At 49.0% G+C, this 23,368-nt stretch overlaps 6 protein-coding genes across 6 annotated transcripts; 3 read left to right on the top strand and 3 right to left on the bottom strand.

The window, feature by feature from the left end:
• Positions 1 to 4,037: 4,037 nt before the first annotated feature.
• Positions 4,038 to 5,819, bottom strand: plb2 (lysophospholipase Plb2; the record flags this gene model as incomplete). The annotated part of the gene is made up of 2 exons (XM_057152567.1): positions 4,038 to 5,274; positions 5,341 to 5,819. The coding sequence occupies 2 exons, from the start codon at positions 5,817 to 5,819 to the stop codon at positions 4,038 to 4,040; spliced, it is 1,716 nt and encodes a 571-aa protein (XP_057006905.1).
• Positions 5,820 to 7,918: 2,099 nt separating this feature from the next.
• Positions 7,919 to 10,682, bottom strand: N7473_006626 (beta-mannosidase; the record flags this gene model as incomplete). The annotated part of the gene is made up of 5 exons (XM_057152566.1): positions 7,919 to 8,716; positions 8,767 to 9,002; positions 9,055 to 9,485; positions 9,536 to 10,486; positions 10,558 to 10,682. The coding sequence occupies 5 exons, from the start codon at positions 10,680 to 10,682 to the stop codon at positions 7,919 to 7,921; spliced, it is 2,541 nt and encodes an 846-aa protein (XP_057006904.1).
• Positions 10,683 to 13,285: 2,603 nt separating this feature from the next.
• N7473_006625 (uncharacterized protein) lies at positions 13,286 to 15,726 on the top strand (the record flags this gene model as incomplete). Its single annotated transcript, XM_057152565.1, has 3 exons — positions 13,286 to 13,521; positions 13,579 to 14,680; positions 14,746 to 15,726. The coding sequence occupies 3 exons, from the start codon at positions 13,286 to 13,288 to the stop codon at positions 15,724 to 15,726; spliced, it is 2,319 nt and encodes a 772-aa protein (XP_057006903.1).
• Positions 15,727 to 15,920: 194 nt separating this feature from the next.
• Positions 15,921 to 17,787, top strand: N7473_006624 (glycosylphosphatidylinositol-alpha 1,4 mannosyltransferase I; the record flags this gene model as incomplete). Its single annotated transcript, XM_057152564.1, has 4 exons — positions 15,921 to 16,111; positions 16,173 to 17,391; positions 17,442 to 17,549; positions 17,611 to 17,787. 4 exons carry the CDS (start codon positions 15,921 to 15,923, stop codon positions 17,785 to 17,787), a joined length of 1,695 nt encoding a protein of 564 aa, XP_057006902.1.
• A 524-nt stretch (positions 17,788 to 18,311) lies between these two features.
• On the bottom strand, positions 18,312 to 18,656 carry N7473_006623 (uncharacterized protein; the record flags this gene model as incomplete). The annotated part of the gene is made up of 2 exons (XM_057152563.1): positions 18,312 to 18,345; positions 18,406 to 18,656. The coding sequence occupies 2 exons, from the start codon at positions 18,654 to 18,656 to the stop codon at positions 18,312 to 18,314; spliced, it is 285 nt and encodes a 94-aa protein (XP_057006901.1).
• A 1,392-nt stretch (positions 18,657 to 20,048) lies between these two features.
• On the top strand, positions 20,049 to 21,740 carry N7473_006622 (uncharacterized protein; the record flags this gene model as incomplete). Its single annotated transcript, XM_057152562.1, has 3 exons — positions 20,049 to 20,095; positions 20,167 to 21,649; positions 21,708 to 21,740. The coding sequence occupies 3 exons, from the start codon at positions 20,049 to 20,051 to the stop codon at positions 21,738 to 21,740; spliced, it is 1,563 nt and encodes a 520-aa protein (XP_057006900.1).
• Between the last annotated feature and the right edge of the window lie 1,628 nt (positions 21,741 to 23,368).

Below are 23,368 nucleotides of genomic sequence, written 5' to 3'. Positions count from 1 at the left end.
GACTCTATTTATATACAGTCTTATCGCTCAGAAAACGAAGGAGAGGTAGCCTGAGAGAGAGGGGACTCGTGATGAACACAAGGCTTGTGTCACTCTATAGGGAGCCTCCCTGTAGATACTGGCTCAGGCGTTGATACGCTTGCGACCAGACTCGTCCACCGGGTTCGGCCGGCATTCGTGCCGGTGTGCTTCCCGCGGTCGGGCCATTGTTGGCCTGAGGCACCAACATGTGAATAACCTCATAACAGGGTATATCAAGACACTATACCACCTACTGTAATAGCATTGGTCATTCTCCTAGCACTAAGTGTATCTGTACAATGGGCGCAAAGAGGTCAGAAATTTTCAATGCCACTGCATTTCCTGCCCAGTAGTAAGGATTGAAAATGCTGTATATCAAGATCAAAGAAGTATTTATCCTTCACATAATGACAGAAGCATCGTCTATAATGTGTACGCATCGCTATCTTATCCTCAAATAAAATACTACGTACAGCCAACTTGCCAGACTATTGTTTTCTCGCATTACTTGCTTCCCTAAAGAGTCAATAGTGTGTGTTCCGGGATTAAGACGCAGCTTCTATAGAAAGTAGATTACGTATGCCTTATTTTATTAAGTCTAACCTGTTCTATGTAAAAAGCCTCATCAAACTGGAATGACAAAGAGCGCTTGAATAGTCAGCAGAAGCCGATTTGAAGGGCTCATGGTAGAGAGATGACCCTTAGCCGGTGATACAAGGTCCGCACGACGCAAGCCATAAAGCTCGTAATATAAACTATATAACATTAGTTTTTGAGGCTAATTTCCGAAGATTCTGTGATACCTGTTGTGTGGACAACATTAAATTATTAGAGAGAATTCTTAAAATCTGTTCCGTAAACACAGCCAGGCATAGAAACATTTAATAGCTGAAAAGGAAGATCAAAGATCTCTCATCTTACCAACCGTCTCGAAAGTTGGAAGACAGCTGCTTACACTGGGAACGCAATGCCATTGACAATAGGGTTCTTTTTATCTCCAAAAGAGCATTCTCAGTGTGGACCTAGTCGTAGATCCTGTATGACCATGTTTGTCATCTAGCAAGGGAATTCCTGTCAATTGCGACGTCGCAATCTGCGCAGTGCGAATTCCATAGCTCATGTCCACACAGCTATACCAGGGAATTTCCACGAATTGTCCCACCAAGGCGAGATGCGAAGTCTTTGGAGGTATCACCTCGGGCCGGTCCGCTACAGAGCGGACCAGTAACAGAGAGCTCATTCGAGGCATGTGTCGTGGAATTGTGGTTGTATCATCGACAGTCGAGTGGTAATTAAGATGCCCAAGTATTTCTGTGATAACTTGGGCACCGGAACAAGCTTCCATCGATTTCTGTACATAGTTGCCACTGGCTTTGGGAAACAGGGCAAAACCCCAGATGACGTGTATGTTTTCGGGCTGTTGGCCGAATACTGGCTGCATGGGTATGCATAAGCGGAGATCCCAGTTGCTTTTTGGCAACAAAATAAAGGCTCCGGCTTCTGCATGAGTTGCTATCGAAGCTAAAAACTCCCAAAAACATGTATCTGCGGTGGTGATTGTGAAGGAAGTCAAGGTGGAATCGTCCACGCGGGTGCAAAAGTTGTAGGGGTTGCCGAACGTATGGCCATGAGTAATGAGCTCTAGCCAAATTGTCCAATTTTCATCATACTCTTCGTTCAGCTCGATTGATCGAGTAGGAGGAGGGTAATTATGTGTCCCGGTCGACGAGCCCGAGACAGTAGATCCCAGCATCAGAATAACTATATCGTGTGCCCCCATATCCAATGCGACCTGGTATCCATTTTCGAGAAGATTTAATCTCGAAATTTTCTTTCGGCCGTCTCGCATGGTAGTGGTATCGATATCCCTGACTTTCGTATCAAAGTGGAAATCAACACCGAGGTTTCGAAGATAGAGGTATATAGGTAAATAAACCGATTCATACTGATAGTATCCAGTAATATCAAGGCAATTAAGAATATTCAGATGATGAATTTCTCGGAGATATTGTCGTACAGCTCTTCTGAACTCGATGGCACTGTGCCTGGGTTGGAAACCAAATCTGGAAGCGTTAGTTCAGCTCCATCAAGTCGGCAAAGTACTTACTGTGAGGTCCATATCATCCAAAAATTACTTTGGAAAAAGCTTTTGGGCATGAAGTCCTTTATGTGAATTCTTTCTAAGCTTTTCTCACTTTTAAGCATCAGCAAAGCCAATTTTATACGGCACTTGACACTCAAGTCCAGGCCTTTCAGAGGTATCAACTTTCTGCTTTCGAAATTTTGAAGGAAAAACTTTGTTCGGCAATCGCGGTTTGCAGGGATGTGATTGGCTTCATTTTTTCTGATTTCATCTAGCACTGTGGATCCGGGGGACTTTCCTGAAGGTATAGATGCAAGAAGCTCCTGTAAGGGTACCCCTACTGGAACTGGCAAACATCCTGCGAATTGGTCATATCCTTGGATGGCATCACCGCTATGGTGCAAAGTTGCTCCCATGGAAGTATGTGAATCCAATATATGCACGTTTTGAGGTAGGAAATTGGCACGCTGTACCAAGTACACTGCGGATGCCAGGGATGCAGTTCCGCTTCCGAGAATCCAGGCTGAGACCTCAGGCTGAGACGCGTTATTCTGCCCGTGTGTTTCATTCATTGTTCAGGGATAAAAAGAGATGACAGAAATTTGAGATGCTCAAGGAGTACAGATACTGCTGCTTTTGCTTGTCCAATGGAGCTGAAATCTGATCATTTTGACAAGTAACATTTAAAAAACCATCCCTAGCAATATAAGAATGCCGAAAGGACCCTCCCCTATGTGAAAGTCCAGTGTATAGCCCAGTCTGTCTGCTACTGTCATCACTCTGTAATGGATCCGCCCATGATGCTGTTGATCATTGGTGGCTAATGTGAGCGGCAAACAAACTTCGAATGTGGCGTCAATTCATAACGTCAACAGCCGCCACCCAACTGATGGTTGTGGTCCCAATAAATTTGGAGAAATGATGTCGTTATCGGAGCACCTTTGATAACCACTGAAATAGGTTTGTATGAGTCCAAGTTTAAAATGAGGAGAAGAATGATTTTAATTGGATAAAGATTGTTTGACTGTGGTAACATTTATGTGGTAAGAACCGGAGAGGAGGTGGAAGTAGCTCTATCTAAGAATTTTTCCCCGCTCTAGCAGAGTACGCCATCATCACCTGACACCCACGCGTGGGCTAGACCGCAGTCGACCAAGTCTGATTAGTTTTTGCCTTGACCAAAACGGGCTTGTCTAATATATTGGTCGCTTTATTTTCCCATATTCGAATCATCAAATCTGGCCATCACATGACGTAGGCAATATCTGTGGAAATGCAATCTAGGTGTCGGAAAAATTGTCGTGTCAAAGGTTAATCGGCTCGAGCTGGTCACATTTTTCAATCAATCAAGGTTTTCTAACAACATGGGGTTGGCGAATTCGAATTTACATATGCTATAATTTGAGGGGATATAAAAAAAACCCGCCCTGCACTGACATGTGGTGAAGCCCCCAATGCTGGGCGCAGTCGCTAGCTGGGTTACGACAATGATTATACCCCTTGGTTCATATTTTCCTATTCAGTTGACAGCTCTCAGACTGAAAACAGACACTGTCCATGAATTTGTTGTTCCAGAAACCGTGGAGTAGCTGTCAAACTTGAACTGGCCCCGGCCATGGCTTGTTGAAGGGCTAGACTCGCGCGTCAAAAAACATCTCCCCCCCTCGACCTGGCCTTCTCTTGAGAAGGCAACAGCTGCGTAGAAACTAGCCATATGAGGCACTTACTGATGACAAGGCAGCTAGGGCATCTAAGAGGCAATTTGGCAAGTGGAGCTAACTTTCGAGATGTACAGTAGCAATCTCAGGGCAGAATCATCCAGCGTAATACAAAGCTGACGGGAGATCAGTGCGTAATCGACGAGTGCAGCAACTGTGAACTCTCACCAAATGTAATCCTTCAAACATAGACCTCAATAATGATGATAATTTTGTTACCACCAAAGCGAAAAGGTTAGCGCATAACAGACGGCCGCTTCAACTACCTCCAACATGAGTCGACCAGTGGGCAGTATGGATCGTCGCCCTCCACTAGTGCGAACATGTAACTGCGACTGCGATAGCTTATAGGTCGGATAGTAAGGACCAGGGTCAGAGCTGTTCGTTGTGCCATTCCAGCAATATTGCTGGAAACATGCCGTGCAGCTCTCTGGGACAGCGGTGTTGGTGCGCTCCAGACTCCGACTCAAGATCGCACAGCCCAAGCACATAGGCCAGTTGGGGTCTGTCGTTGCGTTGCCTAGTGTAGCGACGTCATAACCGTTCTCGATGATGGAATCGCGCTCGGTAGTGTTATATTGCAGGTCGAATGTGGATACATTAGACTGGTAGCTGTACGGCGCGTTTGGGATGTAGACGACCAGCGGCGCGGAGCCGCTGACGTTGGAGCTGTTGCAGCCGAAGAACGTCGGGCGGTTATTTAGTCCCAGGTTGATAAAAGTGTTCTGGTCCGGCACGGACGGGAAGGCAAGTCCACTTTGCTGGCCCAGTGGGCTCAAGCTCCGCTGGTATGTGGCAACCATTGCGGTGCCATTAGGCCACCGTGTACTAGTATCGGCGGACGAGTCAAGTGCAATAATCACGTCCACTTTGCGCTGTGGCTGCAAGAGAGGCTCTAGAGGGATATTTTGAAGATCCTCTCCCCCGTCTACTAGGGTCAAGATGGTAGATTTGGCGTATTCAGACTGGTTGGTGTACAGATAGAACGGGTTTGGCTCATACACAGCGATATCTAGGTTGGCCGCTCCGAGTGAACGCAGTATCTGATTGACCGAATTTTTCACTATCTGAGGTGCTTGAGTGTTGTTCACCTGCAGGAATGCTTGGTTGAAGAGCGATGACGATGTCCCCATAACAAAACCAGCATTGTCGAAACCACGAACGCACTGTTGGCTCGCCGGAAGTGCCCCATTGGAGAAATTTGACCCGAGAAAATCTAAGGGCACCATTGCCTGTAGGGGTGGATTAAAGGTTCCGAACTCCCATGGGTTGAATTCAAAAACGGTCGTATTAGCAGGGATGATAATTTGCCCTGGAGCTCTTCCGTCCGCTACCACAATGGGCATTGGCATACCTCCACTCTGGAAGTTCGGGCTTAGAGCAATAGAGGACCACGTGTAGCTGACACCACCTTCGGTAGCATTGATGAGTTGGTAGGCGACCGCGCGGCCCCTTGTTTGTGGAATTAGGACCAATGTTCTTGGAGTGTAGATAACACAAAGGTGATTCCGTTCTTACCAGTAGTCCGTGATGGAAGTGTTGTACCCAGCATCAGTCTTTCCGGTCACTGCATCCTGCATCTGCGAATAGTAGTCGGATGTTCTGATGGCAAAGGTCGCACTGTCTTTTGGGCCAACAAAGATGGAATCTTGGAACAGCCAAACCGTTCCGCTATCTCGCAGGGATGTGACATCCGTAAAATTGTTAATGTAGATGGATCCTACGAGCCAACTACCCCCGCTGAGCCCTGAGAGGTATGTGGCTGACTGTAGGACACCTCCTAGATGACCCGGAAGACTGGAGTTGACAGTTCGAGAGTCAAAGGCCTGCAGGCCACCTCCACCGTTCATTAGTGCTCGGTAACCGCCACCGGACGCGGCTATACCAATATTGGGGAGTGCAGATGCGTTAGCAGAGTTTTTCTCGATATACAAAGATGCATTTAGGGAGCCGAGGTCCAGTCGTCCTAGGAAATCGATCATCGCATCCACCGTCATGTTTCGTCGTCGACCCAGCCACGAAGTTTCGTTTGTCGATATTGTTGACCCATTGCGGACAGCTGGACTTCTTGTGGGACATACTTCGCCTTCGGGCGTGTATGCATCAGGCGCGTTAGGGAGTGCTCGTCTGTAAAGAAATGGAGACCTCAGGATGGGTGAGTTTCTTTGAGGACTTGCAGATACCCCACGCAGGTTATACCTTTGATTTGGAGTACTATTAGTGTCCAGGAGGCTGTACACCCCAAGCCATGTAGCTATCAAGTGGAGCAGTGCAAGAACGTTCAAAAGATTCATGACGATAGCCGGGTTACGAGATTTAATTTTTGCGCTGCAATACGACACCTGTACCAGGAAAACTCGCTTTTTTTATGCATATCTTTCAAATTCCGGCCTCATGAAGTATTGGACGATAGATATGTCTAGATCGACGGAGAATACTACCCGTTGCGGATCGGAGTTATTTTTGGATGGTTCTGGTACATCATGACGATCAAATGTGGGAAAGCTAGAACCAGCCCCAGGGACGGAGGACCGACTATCCCCACGATGCCACAACTGGAACATACCACATGATTTATTTAAAGTCACAAGACTCTTCTTGAATGACGAGGCAGTACCATATTGAGGACAGCAGACAGGGGCCTTGGGGGACTCATCTCTTTGGCTCGGCCTCAAGCGAATGGGACCATGGGTGGCCTGGGTAAGAATGCTCACGCGGTTGTTACATTTCAACACCCCCATCTCCAGACTTCTCACCCATATCACCCACACCCACCCTAAGAACGATTCCAATACCGTTATAAAATGTCGCATTGAGTATTAGCGGTAAATTGTATATGGCTTAAGTACGGCTAAGCGGACCAGAAGCTATGTTCTCTACACCTTATGGTTGTATGCAATATAACATTAAAAACATAGACCTTTGATCAATCATGAATATCCAGATCAGTCATCGGTTTCAATTGAACGTTATGTGATCTATATTTTCCTATTTATTCTAATACTTGTAGGTAAAGCTATGTAACGTACACAGGGTTCCCAAGAGGTCACAAAGTTAGTGAGCGATTGTCGGGGTTTGTCGCCTATTTCTCTAGGTTGGCTAGAGCTTCTTTGGTAACCGCTTTAGTACTGAAAGGTCGCTAAGCCCGAGATAAAAGTAATCCCGTGCTAGTGGACTATTCCTACATTTGAACGTCGTGTCGTGAAAATTCTTTAGGAAAGTCCCCTAATATCAACAAGTGGACTACCGCCTTATTAGGTGTAGGGTAAGGCTTTACGGTACATAGATTTTCTTGTAGAACGTACGTAATTATAGTATCTAGTGGAAAACGCGAACCGTTGTTTCTAGTACAAAACTAGTTAGCCGGTAGTTAGATAAGTCCGGATATAAAAGCACTAACATTTTTTTTGCCTGCTTCCTTACTATAGCGTATAAGGAAGCTAGGGCCGAAGAAATAGACACACTACTACTAAACTTAAAAATTTTCTTTCTGTTATAGAATAACTTATAAAGCTTTCTTCTCTCTATTAATCCTAGGCTGCTTAACTATATAGGTTACTAATAGCGTTGCGTTTAGAACAGTCTCTAAGGGTTAGAGATCCCGCTAGACAACCAAGAAGTCTTGAACCTGGTAAAACTACTACGCCACGGGCTATTTACTTAATGGCTTGACCTATGAGAAGGTGGAAAGCCGAGCAACGCAAATGGAAGGCCCAATAAGTTGAGTGTAATGTCACCCCGGTGGCGGAATCAAAGACTAAAGAACTCAACAAAAGCGGATTGAAAGATGAGTGGAAAGGCGATTCATGCTTCGTAGTCATAATGTAAACAAGCAGCTACCCAAATTGTCCATAGGCCTTGAGAATGCCAAATTGAAGAATCCCAATCAAATACGAAAGTTCGGGTTGAGGGATTTGTAAAGACAACGATGGAATTTACTTTACTACTTTAAACGTGTGTATGACCTGCTTTGGACAATTTGTGAAATTCACACAACATTGGTCTATAAACATGCACTAAAGAATCATCGCATTTTGGTATGGCAAATTCATGCGATTTTGGATGAGCACAAACTAAGTGGAATATTCAAATATTTTCACTGGAGCAATGCGACCGATTCCTGGCCTAGGAACCTGTACTTCAGAGGCCGGTCACCCAATCCGGTAACATCCACAGTCTGTTCATCACCTGGAACAAGATCGATAGCGTTGTCGCTCAGTCGGACCCCCTCTTGTTCCTCGATGACGAGACACTTAACCGGCTTGCGCGTGTTAAGGACCAGGGTTGCCTGTCCGGAAGATTCACGCTTTAATTGCACGTCAAGACCTCGGTCAGATAGATCGAGGTACTTGAAGGGTTGCGGCCAGTCAACGTCTCGTGCGACGACCTTGTGGTCAACCCACAAACGGGCCGCAAGGACATGTGGCTCGGGCTCGGCGATGTGATCAATCAAACCGTCGGTGATGATGTTGGTAGTGCCGTTGGCGATGATCGTGATATCTTCACGCACGATCGGTGTCCGAATATCCCTGCCAGTGTTGACGGATAGGAATCGCAGCTCAACGCTGCCCTGGACGGTGTCTGGCTTGTTGCTGGAGATCCAAAGCTCGTACTTGCTGGTACGTGGTGGCTGGGCGTGAGCGACGCTCCAATCATGGTGCTCTCGGCGGACACCCACGGCAATGGGGTTTAGAACTCGCTTGACGGCATAGTAGGCGGGTTTGGGGTTCAGGAAGTAATCGACGATGGCCCAGGAGATAGTGGGCCAGCAGTCGTTCAGCTGCCACAGGAGGGCTCCACCACAATGTCTCTCATCGCCCCATTGGCGGCGCCAGCCTCTGTAGCCGAACATCATGGTCTCAGCTTGGACGACTTGAGTCAAGTAGATGTAAGTCTGCGCATGTTAGTTTTGAATGTCACTCTTTCGCATGGGGTAGGTCATACCTCGAGATCAGTAGCTGTCCGCAGGTTCTCCACCAGGTATGTAGCCAGCCGCCTCTCGTGTCCATCGGCCTTGTTGTGGAAGTCAATGACGTGAGATTGGGGGAACAGGTCCTTGGGGTCTTCGACGAAGTGTTCAATGGTCGACAGGTGCGGGAAAGCTTCCATGCCAAACTCGCTGTTGAACCGGCCACCGAGAGTATCAAAGATTTGATACTTCTCTTGTGTACCGTGCCAAACTATACTTCTGTTAGCATGGGAATGACCATTGGGGTTGTTTGTAGGACTCACCATTCCACTGGTGCATATCACCAACGGTAGGATCGAATGACTTCTTTCCATCACCCCAAGGGCTGCCAGGGTGATAGAAGGTGCTCGGCGAGTGCTCAGCCACAACTTCTGGGAGCAGCTTCTCGTAGATGTAACGAGCAGGGAAATCCGTCTTGAGCCAGCTCTCTGGATCCTTGTCCTCGTAATTGTAGGTCAAACCCTCTGACTCTTGCACCTGATAGTCCTCGTTGTTGCCGACCCAGATGACGATTGAAGGATGGTGTCGCAACCGCTGGACGTTGTAGATTGTCTCTTGACGGATCGACTCGAGTATCGTAGGCCATGTTGGGTAATTGCCACAGCCAAACATGAAGTCCTGCCATACCAGCACGCCGAGCTCGTCACAGGCCTCGTAGAATGCATTGTCCTCATAGATACCGCCACCCCAGACACTTAAAACATTAGCTGAAATGATTGTCTCAATGAATTGGATGTTGCATACCGAATCATGAGTTGTCGACCCTCGACCATCAACTGAATCCATTTACGGTATCGCTCCGCAGTGATGTTGGTCAACAGACTGTCCGCTGGAATCCAGCATGAACCACCACAGAAGACATCCATGCCATTGACTCGGAAGAAGAAAGATTTTCCGTGCTTGTCGGGCTGCTGAATGACCTCGGCGGTTCTGATTCCGAACTTCTTGGATTTCTCGACAACTGGTGCGTCGCCGCGGTGTAGTGACACCGAGACGTCATATAGTGTCTGTTCTCCATATCCATGAGGCCACCAAAGCTCTGGGCGGTTAACACGGAAGGTCACCTCTGATTGATTCTCAGATACAGGGATATCCTGGGTCGCAATCTCTTTTCCCTTCAGGCTAAGACTGAAGCGAGCCGTGTATTCACCACCAGCAACCGTGTCAAACTTAGCAGTAGCAGTCACCTCGGCCGACTGATGGTCTGCAGCCAGCTGCGTTTGGGGCCAGAGGTCGACAACCCGAGCTGTATACACTTCCAGGGTCACTGGACGCCAGATACCGGCGGTCATCAGCACTGGACCCCAGTCCCAACCCCAGTGATACTGTGCCTTGCGTACTGCCAGACGTGCCTGATCTCCGTTGAATCCAACCCATTTGTGGTTTGGGTCTTGGGCTCGCAGCTCCCGAGCCTTGAGCATAGCACAGTCGAATTCGATCTCGAGCGTGTGATCACCTTCTGCTTCCAATGCCTTGGTCACGTTGACGCGATGACCCAAGAACATGTTATCACTGGTCAGGATGACTTCACCGTCCAGCTTAACCGTAGCGAAGGTATCCAGACCATCAAAGACCAAGTCCACTGCGGAACCCTCGGGCACGTGTGGTCGTTGGAATGTATTGCGGTATACCCAAGACTTCTCATTGGCCCAACGAGCTTTCAGCTCATTGAATCCGATGAATGGATCCTCCAGCCTGTAAGAGACAGGTTGCAATCGTCAAATTGAGTTCTACAAGACAAGAATGGAAAGAATGGAAGCTCCTACTTGTTGTTGGCAATGAGATCTTGCTGCACCACTGACGGCACCACCGATACTGGCATCCACTCGTCGGCATCGCGATCGCGGAAACTCCAACCTGTGGAGAGTGACTGACGGCTGAATTCCATCATGACTTCAAGCGTCTTTGATCATGAATTTTATTGAATATTGAAGCTATTAATGGACTGGGGGAGACGGAGCTATTTAGAAGCAGCTGCGACGGGCTTATCGATAAGAAACCCCCCACGAGCCTTCCTGTTTGGGAACGGAGGCCCCGGGCACATGACTTTCCTGCCTTGGGGTTCGGGTGTCAACATTCCCTGATCAGGTGGTCGCGCTGTTCTCGAGTCTCACAATCTTTCCTCTTTGGTCGTTTCTGTGGGGAGGAAGTGGAGGTGGAATTATCAAACTCCGGTGGTACTACTACTGTAGGACTCATGTGTGCTGTCCCCCTCAGAAGCAGACGGAGAATGTTGACTCAAGTTGGCTCAAAGGGGACATCTGACACCCCCTGTCAGACACCCTTTCTTGGTCACGGAGTCATCTCCGTCGAGCTGCTGGCCTCAACCCCAAAGTTTCTCAGGGTCAACAGCGCCACCCTCCCATCCACACCCCCCAGGCATTGCCGGGCCGAATTTCCTCGACTTTGAACTTTATCACTCACTGATCCCCCCTCGGATTGTGACTATGATTTGACTCTGGAGTTCAGGGAATTTCGCTTCGACAGTCTACACGATCCAGCCAATTTGCATTTCGTCTTTAATCTGCTGAAACCCACTAGCCTGGGAACCGACAACACGCTAGTCCATTTGCGTGCAATGAACCCCCTCTAGCCGAGCCAATGATTGAGTCTTCTCCCCCAGAATTCGGGAAGCTAACAGCCCTTCCATACTTCGGCTCTAAAGGACACATGCCATCTATTTGCCTACCAGGCTTGGCATTCGGTGCACCCTGTGCATTTCCCCCGTGCTTCCCTCCAGGGGTTCATGAGATACATCATGTACAATCCATGCATCCATGTCTTGCGGGGTATTCGAATGGTTTCTTTCTCCACGTTTTCGACGTCACTTGTGCTGCGGAGGAAGTATCCATACATGCCGTGCAGGCCGGCATTGGGAGGTTGGGCTCGATGGGAATGCCGTCCTGAATCCTCCCCTCATCCTCCTCGGGCACTTGACTCAAAGTGGATATCGCGCCCGGAAGAATAGAGTCTCGGCATCGGTGTGGTGCGCTCTCGGTGGCAATTGGTCGGTCATGATTTGAACACGCCTCCCCCAGGTAGTCCTATTTGTCCCCGCCTGATCAAAACGCGCCTGGAACAACGTTGAGAGAGGGGCCCCGTCTTTTTTCAGTGCCGATTCCGCCTCGTTTGGCCCTGGCGTCAGCCCATGGAAATGGAAGGAAGAGGCTCACGAATTACCGGTGAGAAACTAGAAAAACAAATCATGGGGAAATTGCACTATGGCGTCTCGGTACCCTTCTCTGATTCATGCATAGGCTTGCAGGATGGAAATCATCACTTTCATAATCTCCTGATAAACTCCGGGCCAAAGGGATGCCGGGCGCCTCGCAAGTGTTTTAGACTCCAATATCAAAGAGGAGGAGGTGCCCTGGATCGGCAAGACTTGCGAGTCGTGGCCCTCTTGACCCTCTTCCCCAGACGATCATCTGGTCTACTGCAGGGCTCATTTCTCCATCCGTACACATATGATTTCTGCTCGACTTCTACTTCCAGCTAACTCCTCCAGTCTGGGGGAAATTTGCCCCTCACTAAACTCCCGGAGGGCCTAAAAAAAACCATGCCAAAGGACTCCGGCGCATGGTGAACAGACGTGTGGCGTCTGAGGAGCATGCAGCCTCCGTAATCATTTGCCTCTTTAATCTCGCTCTCGCATCCCTGGTCAGCCTGGCGCGTGGCACCGGTCAGACCTGTAGAACTGCCACCAAATGGCAAATGCACCCCAGGCACCTCATTGATATCCTGGTCCTCTATGTCGGTACTCAATGGATGATGACGAGTGTGGACGATGGGAATTTCGATCCGACCTTACAAAAGAAAAGCAGGGATATGGCCTCTAGAATCTACCATGCGTACAATGAGAAGTACACCATCCTACCTCCGCAGTTAGATCCACGCTAGCGCTGTTAATCCCGCACATCACCACTCACCGAGCGTGTCCCTGGCGCATACCCAATAAGCGAGGCCGTATCCGGGGACCCCGGAGTCGCTCTCAGGGCAGTGTCAGCGCGTCCAATGTCCCATAATCAAAACCAAAAGATGAACAAAGGGCTTCATTTTTCCCTGAAAATGCGGGGGGTGGATTTTAGGCGGATCAGGCTATTTTATGGTTGACTATCTCGCTTCCGTCTTAGCTGCCCGTTCGCCGCGCTCTTAGTCCACCGAGGGCCCTCTTTTCTGGCCCTTTTTTCCTTCTTGAACTCGACTTCATCTTTCTCACTTACTATTTCCCCACATCGGAATACATTTTCTCTTTGTTCACAAGAGACTTTGTGAGAAATTACTGTCAACTGTGATCGAAATATACTACACCAGATCACTCAAACCTTCTATGTCCAGCACATCTATAACCCGATTACTTCATTTCATTGAATAACCCCGGAATCATACGACTATCTCCGTCTACCGATTCTGCCTGATCATTCAAATCGCAGAGAAAACCCCCAAATTATGTGACTCTCGACGACAACGCCTGCGTGAATCAGTGCAGTCATCATGTTTCACACCTTTGAGGGGTTCGAAAACCCGACAGCGGCCACTCCTGCCCGCACCACTCGTCCTCCCAATCCCGAACGTCGGGATTCGGTAAGCCGCCGAGTCACAACTCTCCGTGCTTGTACTTCATGTCGACATCGCAAGATTAAATGCGATGGTGAGAAACCATGCGAAGCATGTCGGTGGTACAAGAAAGCCGATCAATGTCATTACTCGGATCCGCGTCCATCTAGAAGGTATGTAAATCCTGGTTATTTTGTGACTCGGGATCACGAGCTAACTCGAGGATATAGACATGTTGAGAAACTGTCTACCACCCTTGATGAATATCGAGGTATCCTCGGGAAGTTATTTCCCAATCTTGCGCCTGAGAATTTAGTCAACCTACCGCGCGAGAAGCTGCTTGAGCTCGTGGTTGGATCCTCATCCGTATCATCACTCCCGCAGGCTCCCGGGGCGCAACAAGCACCGCATCCCGCCTCGCCCGCCACTTCAGCTTCGGTAGAAGCGCATGTCTCGCCCTTGTCGAATGAAGATGACAATCTCGAGTCTCTCCAGAGTATGCCCGAGGAAGTCGACGACAGTCGTCCAAACATCGCCGATTTGGTCGAGGGCGTCTCTGATGATGTCAATGCGCTGTCTCTTTCAGCGCGACAGCCATCCTCTTATTTGGGTGTTTCATCTATCCAAGCCGTACTCAAGGTCATTGTCTGGCTGGACCCAGGGTGTGCCACCTACTTCTCTCGAACTCCCCCCACTCATCCACGCGATCTAGAATACGATATGCCATCGGAGTGGAATCATGGTGAAGGATCCTTGCAAGGTCAGCATTGTATCCCGCCGACTGAAATGCAGATGTTGGATGCGTATTTCTTGCATTTCCAGGCTTTTGCTCCTTTGATTGATGAGCAGATGTTCCGCGAAACCTACATGATGGGTCATCGGAAGGATGACCACTGGCTCGCGCTGTTGAATATTGTCCTCGCGCTGGGCAGTGTTGCTGCCTCAAAGCCAGATGACCAGACGCATCAAACATATTTCTTGCGATGCAAGAGCCATCTCAGTCTGAGCTCACTTGGAAGCTCCCATTTGGAGACCATCCAAGCACTGGGCTTAATGGGTGGTTGGTATTGCCACTACATCAGTCAGCCAAATCTGGCCTATTCTCTCATGGGCGCAGCCCTGCGGATGGCAGCTGGGCTGGGTCTACATAAAGAATTTGCCGAAAGCCGGCAAGTGCCGAGCCCGAGCAAGCTTGCCTCGATGGATCTCAAGCGCCGGGTCTGGTGGTCTCTCTTCTGCATGGATACTTGGGGAGGCATGACACTGGGTCGGCCAAGTATGGGTCGTTTTGGACCCAATATCACAGTGCGACCTCCACACTGTCGCGATAAGGTGCGTACATGAATTGACTCCCTATCCTTCTGGTTCAAAATCCCCCTCTAACACACAAGTCACAGGACAACGTCCTCGAGATGCTCCCATTGGTGGAAAATATCCGATTCGCCAAAATCGCAACCCAAGTCCAAGAGTCGCTCGCCGCGGCGCCACTCGTTAAACACCAGGAGATGGCCCATGCTGACGCCCAACTACTCGACTGGTGGGAAAACCTCCCGCCCGTTCTCAAAGACCACGAATCCTGCTCGGAATCCATCCGAACCGTCCGGACGGTGATGAGATGGCGATACTACAATCAGCGCATGCTCCTCTTCCGTCCCACGCTGCTGAGTTACGCGATGCGACGCGTTCCATATATCGCCCTGAGAGCGGAGGAGCGAACCGCGATCGAAAAATGTCGCGAGGTCGCCGAACAATCCATCCAGAACATCGCCATCACAGCACAGCTCAACCAGCTCTGTGGCTGGAATGCAGTCTGGTGGACCTTCCAAGCATCCCTCGTCCCGCTAGTGGGCCTATTCCTCAACGACCCCACAGCCGACGATCCTCGCGCCTCCATCGAATCCTGCCAAGCGCAGGTTGAAATGGCGCTGGCCACTCTCGCGCGAATGCAGACATTCGGCCACACGGCGAAGCGCTCGCTAGACGCTATCGCCCGTATCTACGAAGCTAGCAAGCGCGGACAAGATATCGCTACTTCTAGCAGTGCTGGGTCTGTCCAGTCGAACATGTTCCCCGCCAGTCGAGATACGAGTATGATGTTCTCGCCGCCTGAACCCGCCCGTATGGGCATGACGCTCGGCGAGAATGGTCTTGCGGATCCTCTCGCCACGCCTTTTGTCGATGACTCCGGCCAGTATCTCTGGGAATATCTCAGTTGGAGTGATCAGAGTATGTGGCCGGGTCTTTCGGATGTTGATACTCGCAGTGAGGCTATGGCGTTGCTCACACCTGATCACGAGAAAGGTCCGAAGTTCGGGTCACATCCGTACTTTGAGCCTATCCCGGATTCTTATTTTGTCAATCCGCCGGTCTATTATTGATTGATGGATTGGATGGATTGGATGGATGTTTGATGTGATGCTTTCTTTGGGATTTACTGATGAAGCATTGTGTATTGTTGATTCGTTCATGTATGGTTATTTTTAGCGGATACGAGGCTACGCGGGAAGTTTTATGTTTTTGACGTTTTAGTTTGAGAGCTAGTGTAAATATATCCCCTTCTATGAAAGCAACAATGTTTTTGAATGCCATTGAATACTTCTCCCTGAAACTCACTTCATTACCTGCTATAACAACTTCCAATAACTCGTACCTCACATTTGACGTTTTGCTTTCATGTTTCCGGCTGTTTATCTCCGTGGAAATCGTCTTCAGTCGCGACTCTGAGAAAAGACGATCTATTCCCAATCTGGAAATCGAACTGGCGTGCTGACTCAGCCGATCTTTCGTGGCGTTTGGCTGGGATCGAATTCTGTAAACATCTCAGGGAACTCGACGAGCAGCATGGCCAGTTGAGCCAATCGGGTCCTAAATACATCATTTTATTTATTGGCCAAGGTGGTGATCTCACTCCGCTAGCTTTGAGGAGTGTCGTTGGTGAAAAGGAGGTTCTCTGCTCCCCCATCGGATCAACACCCAATAGGGAGCTCCCGGACTCCCTCCCGGTCGTCAACCCTGAATATTTCTGCTCGCCAGGGTCTGGCAATTGTTTCATCAAGATGGGGCTGTTTGATTCTGTTCCACGTGTTTTGCTGGCTGCCACGGCGCTACGCTTGATTCTGCTGGTCTATGGTGGCTGGCAAGATGCCAATTCTGCGGTGAAATACACCGATATCGATTATATGGTGTTCACGGATGCTTCGCGCTATGTCGCCAAGGGTCAACCACCTTATGCGCGCGACACTTATCGCTACACACCCCTGCTGGCGTGGATGCTTCTCCCGACTGCATGGGAGGGAAGCGGACCTCTGGCTTCCGTGGCCTTTGCTTTCGGCAAGATCCTCTTTGCTTTGGCTGATGTTGTTGCCGGGTGGCTCGTCATTCAGTTACTATGTCGGTGCTACCAGTTCCCAACTGAGCGGGCGCTGCGTTACGTGTCCGCTATTTGGCTATGGAATCCGATGGTGGCCAACATCAGTACCCGTGGAAGCTCGGAGGGTCTGCTGGGCGTCCTGGTCGCGGCTTTACTCTGGGCCACTTTGACTCGGAGGGCTGCTCTTGCCGGTGCAATTTTAGGATTAGCGGTCCATTTCAAGATTTATCCCTTCATCTACGGAGTTTCGATCCTTTGGTGGTGGGATGCCCAGCGTGACGGTGCTGCCCCTGCTAAGAGCTCCAGCCCGCTTTCAAGGGTACTCGGTTTTATCACCTCATCGCGTGTGATCCTCACCGTTTCGGCGCTTATCACTTTTGTCGTCTTGAATGCTGTCATGTACGTCCAGCATGGCATGCCATTCTTGCATCACACCTTCTTCCATCACCTCACGCGGATTGATCACCGTCACAATTTCTCTCCTTACAGTACACTGCTGTATCTCGCTTCTGCGGGTGGAGCAAGCTATCGATTTGAAACGCTTGCTTTCCTTCCCCAGCTCCTGCTTGCGGTCGTTGCTATCCCGTTGGTGTTGGCGAAGAGGACCCTGGCAACGGCTATGCTTGCACAGACATTTGCTTTTGTTACGTTTAACAAAGTCTGCACTAGCCAGGTACGATTCACAGCCTGTTATTGATTGATATGAGCTAACTTGAGAAACAGTATTTCATCTGGTACCTTATCCTTCTTCCATTCTACCTACCATCATCGTCTCTTATCCGCAAGCCAAGGTTGGGCATTGCGGCAGCCATTTTCTGGGTTCTCGGCCAGGTATGTTCTCTTTCAAAAAGATCACTTTTTCTGAAATTCTATCCTAATTTGTGCATGACAGGCACTTTGGCTTTCTCAGGGGTACAATCTGGAATTCCTTGGCTTATCTGCATTTGTGCCTGGCCTCTTTCTATCCTCACTTTTCTTCTTCGGTGTCAATGTCTGGATTCTTGGCATTATCGTCCGCGATGGAGGTAATGCCGAAGATGCGGAGACTGATCTGAAGGCAGTGCAATGAAAGAAGTTCTGGGTGGATTTGTACATAGCTCCTTCATCAAAATGCATTCCCTTGCTATGGTAGTGATGTCAACAAGCGATGAAATCCACCGCCACTATGCGACCACCGCGGAGGGTCGTGTAGTGGATCTCCCGAGTGTACTAAAAATATCTACCACTAAGCCCCAGGGCCTGGTAAAAGGCTAGTAGAATAAGCATGTCTCAATATAGACCTGTGAGACAGATATTTGCGAGTGTTGTCTGCTCACCATCTGAGGCTTCTTTTGAATCGTCTCTCTAGATTTGAACACAGAGCCTCACTATGAAAGCAGAAATCTTATCGACATACGGAGTAGGTGTTACGGCAATGAAAATGCAAGATTAGAATAACATGTAAAACAGAACTGGCAAATATTTGACATGGTCTCATTCTCCACCCCAGATATGGTACATTTGAAAACAAACTCAACATCAAACCACAGACGTCACCGCGCCTTTGGGATATGGTATCCTCCTCCAGAGTCATAGCCTACTGAACCTAGTAAACTACGGGTTCACACTGGGGTTCTTCTTCCGAAGTCTATGAGAATAATATATTAGTAAAACTCTCTTATCCTTGTGGCGTCTCTGCCAGACGTACCGAGGCAACTGCACAACATGAGGCCTGTTTGCCCTCAATTTCACATGAGCCTTTAAAGCTCTCTGAGTCGCTGGCTGGTCCACTGAGTAGGTTGCATTCCATTGCTGCTCCAGAGAGTTCAACGGAGCAGCATTGTGGGTTGCGATATAATTCATTCTGGCAAAGATCATTACCGCGTTGTCGAAGGAAATTCGTTGTGACGCGAAGACTGCCGCAGAAGTGAGGAGAACGACGTAGAGTATGTTGAGCATGATTATAGGCCAAGATTTGAGAGTGGGATGTGAAAAAAGGGTAGAGACGGAATTTGACGAGTTTCTTTTTCTCCTGTGATGTTGTATAGTGTCCAAACTGTGCAGAGGAATCAGCGGCTTAAATACATGCGACTACAGTAGAGCCTGACCACCGCTCAATGCTTCAATATTGTCTAAGCCTAAATCTTACACGAGTCTTGCATATCAATATGTACCTCCGCCGATCAGTCGTACAGTTTCCTGCCAATCTGATTCATATCGCGATCTGATGTAAACTGGTGGCACTTAGTCCAATACGAGTAAGGAGTGTGGGTCACAGGAACGGGCCATGCTCAATTATGTAGTTCAGTGAGTAGTGACTGCCATTTGAACTAGTGCCCGTAGATCACCAGAATTTTGATAACACACTTTCTATGGTGGACCGTAGATAATCCACAGTACGGGGTATATCTTTTAACTTTCATTTTCCTCAGTCCACTGATTGATTACTTCTTGACCTCACTCGGCTTTGTCAACTTCAAGTCTCTCGAAGACCTGTACGGGCGACAATATCCGCACGGGAAGGACTAAATCACAATTTCCGGGAATGACAAAATTAATACAATTGCTTAAATATGGAAAGGCATGCCTCAGCGGCAAAAGGTTCCTCTCGTGGGTAGCTGCTAGGATTTGCCTTTTGACACTAGAAAGAGCCTATCAACTATCGGCTCCATGTGGATGGTTGCAACTAATGTGAGGATCAGTGGCTTCCGCTTCATCATACCATAACACTACAGTGTTGAGAACGGTACGTGGCGCTCCAAGTAAGATTATAATTGTCATAATGCTGCTTAGCGTGGAAATTCAAAGTAAATATTTGTGAGCGAGTGAGTCATGACACACACCGAAGCTGTCGGCAGTAAGAGCCGTTTATGTGTTGAACGCAGTATATAATCCCGGTTGATTTGACTTCTGCACTCAGGTCCTCCTAACCGGAAGGAGCTCGGGATCAATCAATAGAACTTGACCATTGGGACCAGATTGGAGAAGTTAACCGCAAACCCAATCTCCAGGGCCTTCGCTACATCAAGAACATAACGTCGAATCTGATAAGCGCAGGCTTAATTGAGTGATTATCGTGTCATATTAACAACCGTCATTCAACGCTGGAAATTGGGCTACAATTCAGAAGAATGTCCCAGTCACTTCATGAGCCTTGTTCTGAGAGAAGCGAAAGAACATAGCCATCATGAAGACCATAGCACTGCCACAGCAGGCGAGGCAAGGCGCACTGCTTTCCGCCCCCGCACTCAGCCGCACTTAGCCCGTCAGATCGCCAGCTTTAGCTCAATCATCTTTAAAACCCGAATCCCCCATTTGAAGGGGCAACTTTTCTTTGAACATCATGTAATAATGGTTGATCCGGTATCTATTGTCACGCTCTGCGAGCTGTGTTTGAAGTAAGCCGTGCCCGAGCATCGGCAAGACTACCCCCTACCAGACAGGGAAACTGACCAGATGACCATAACAGGACAGGGAAGAAGCTATGGGACCTCTGTTCCTCGTTCAGGCATGCCAGGGGCGATATCGCCAAGCAAATCCTTCGAGTGAAGAATTACTGGATGCGTGCGAATTTGCAACTTGAAATTATCAAACATATCGTACACGAGTTACGGAAGGACCACCGGAAGATTATCTACGAGACCATCAATATGCTTAATAACAGTTTGACGGCTGCGGAGATGAATATCGAATCTACCATGAAGAAAAAAGAGTGCGATGGGGTAGAGGCACAAGTTAGTCGCTTCAAGTATATGCTGGCCCGACAAAGTATCGACAAGTCAGTCGACGAGCTCGAGCGATGGCACCATATGTTTGATCCATCCTGGTACTTGGCGATCAGTCGAGCAACATCTGGAGTCGAGAGTGAGCTATTCAAGTGGAAGGTCTCCGAGATTGAGGATTGCCGGGTCGCTATTTCCTCGGCTGAAACACTCAGGTCAGCATTGAGGATCGCGTCAAACGCAGAGGGGCCCAGAGAAAGAGTCCTTCTTCCAGAAGCGTTCCTCGAAGGCCTCGGGGCGCAGGATATACCTCTTTCGTCGGCGCAGCTCGGCACGCGAGAGGATAAGGGCCAGATGCTTATTCTCGAGAAAGTCGAGCCTCTTCCAGGGCTTAATGTGACCGATCTCGACAAAAACTGTCGGGATCTTGCAAGGAGACTCACCAAGTCCAATCCACTCGAATTCGGATTGCTGAGTTGCAAGGGCTATATGAAGCACCGCCATCAACCATCGAATCGCGCCGAAGGCGACTCGTTCACACTATTATTCCGAGTCCCGAGTCGATTTTTCCAACCTCGCACTCTCCGCAGTCGTCTCATGAAACTGAAGCCAACGGATTCACTCACAGACCGGTTCAATCTGGCGAATGAGCTTGCAAGAGCTGTCAGCTGTGTGCACGCATTCGGATTTGTGCACAAGAATATCCGACCGGAGACGATATTGTTATTGACAAACGCCGAGTCCTGCACCGAATCCGCATTTCTCATTGGCTTCGATAGTTTCCGAATGGCATCAGGCAAGACTCTTCGCAAAGGTGAGATCTCCTGGGAGCGATGTCTCTATCAACATCCGAATCGAATTGGAAACTCTGCCTCGGAGGATTACATCATGCAGCACGATATTTACAGTCTCGGTGTGTGCTTGCTAGAGATTGGTCTTTGGGAGCCTCTCGTTACATACGAGGATGAGAATATGCCTCTTCCCCGGAATGGCACCAGTCCGCCGGCCCTCCGGGCCTCATTCCTGGAGGAAGGTAGGGACTCATACATCTTCAAAGATCAGCTCCTGTCATTGGCTCGAGGTGAGCTACAGCGGAGGATGGGTACGCGGTATTCGGAAGTTGTGGTTACTTGTTTGACTTGCCTGGACCCAGAGAATGAAGATTTTGGCGACGAGGCCGAGTTCCAAGATGAGGATGGTATTGAGGTTGGTGTGAGATACATTGAGAAGGTAAGTACAGACAAAGGTACATAGCAACGATTCGTTACTAACTGTGAAATAATCCCAGGTCACTATGCGGCTGAACAGCGTTTGCGTCTGATATGCGGAGACGACACCGGATTTCTTGCACTTGAGCTATCATTATATTCCTGCTTGGGCTGCGGCTGAGTATAGAAAGGCCAACGCATCACACTCATGTGGTGGATGGCTCGCTTCCTGGATGGTTCCCATCAGCATTGGGGTAAGTAATTACAAACCTTTCTTAAGTTATTTCTGCGAATGAAGCAAGCCATACAGTTCCTATAAGAAAGATCAAGTCTAGATGAATTTATTCTTCTGTAGACGCATTTGGTGTGTCAACACTAAACCTCGCCAAAGTGTGCGACGATATTGAGCTGAGGACGGCCCATCCTTATCCCATCAGACATATCAGAAGTGATGGAGCAGAAACGAGAGTCAGAGTGAATAGATTGGCACTTCCGTGGACATGTTGACGCTCGGGAACCGGTGAGGCACCAAGCATTAACCCGTTGGGAAACCAATGCCTTATTTGCGGGCTGCTACTTGAGACGAAACTAAGATGCTTCAATTTCAGAGTGGAGAGAGAGAGGTCATATCATTGGGCTATGGTGATAGTCTTGGTACTCTACACATCAACATGGTCCCCATCACCCCCTCGTTGTCGCCTTGCATCAGGTCCTCTTACTCGCTCTTCTCTTCCCCATCCTGCTCCGCTCCTCCTCCTCCTCGCCATTTTCTTCGAACAAGGATTCATACCAGGCTATGGCCTCGTTAACTTCCCCCTTCCCGGGGCGACTACCGGGACCCTCCTCCATGTTCATGCCGTGGTGTTTGAGGAGATGGGCCCGCAGGTTGTAGGTCCGCCAGAAGGGAGTCTATACTCCATTCAAAGTAATTAGTCCGATGACGGCAAAAGATCTCTCCGGGTATCACAATGACTGCATGCTCAGCGTTATGCCGGTGAAGATGTCAGTAATTTGAACGCGGTATCATCGATGATATGTACTCACCGTTTTATAAGGGGAGTGTGATTTCCCCGGCTGGCGCGGCCCGTAGTGTGCGCCTTTCTGTGAAATTGGCCCGAGAATAAGATAATCAACAACCTTACCGATACGAGTCCAAAGAAAAGGTTGATACTCAGGCGTTCCGCATGTAAACAGCTTCAATTCAGGCCCAGGCCAGATCCCCCGGGCATGAGGATGAGTGCCAACGATGACGATGTGACAGATGAAGACAGACTTCCACGCGATTAGCTGGATTCTGTAGAGTGGTGACTTGGCTCTCTTGGATACATGGTTCGTTCACTTAACTCAAAAACATCAGCTATCGAGACCTCACTCGATCCAAGCAGTCTTTGCTGGCCTGATATGCGAAAGAGCGTGGCGTCCAATAATATATATGGACAATGATCGATTATAGAGGTAAATCAGAACATTTTGAGGTGTATAATAGGGCGTATTGAATGGTTGAGACGTGATATATAGAACCCCTCGTCGAACGGGGATTTGCTCACGAGCTGCCGCTCGAACAGGAACACACTCTTCTCTCGGCGACTGATGCGGCCCCTCTTATCAGCAATGACTGGACATTGTACGGGGGTTGCTGGTGCCGCAAAGAAGAGCCAAGAATCGCGTGGTCAGTAATTCAAGACGCCCCCATGTGAAATATCGTGCTCGGCGGGATCCGAAGTCCGGCCAACTGCAGCAG

Source organism: Penicillium subrubescens (assembly GCF_028828155.1).
Source record: "Penicillium subrubescens strain IBT 31985 chromosome Unknown utg000005l_segment0_segment0, whole genome shotgun sequence".
In the NCBI taxonomy this organism is placed as follows: domain Eukaryota; kingdom Fungi; phylum Ascomycota; class Eurotiomycetes; order Eurotiales; family Aspergillaceae; genus Penicillium; species Penicillium subrubescens.
The sequence above is the reverse complement of the archived record's forward strand: the minus strand, read 5'-3'. Positions and strand labels throughout refer to the sequence as shown.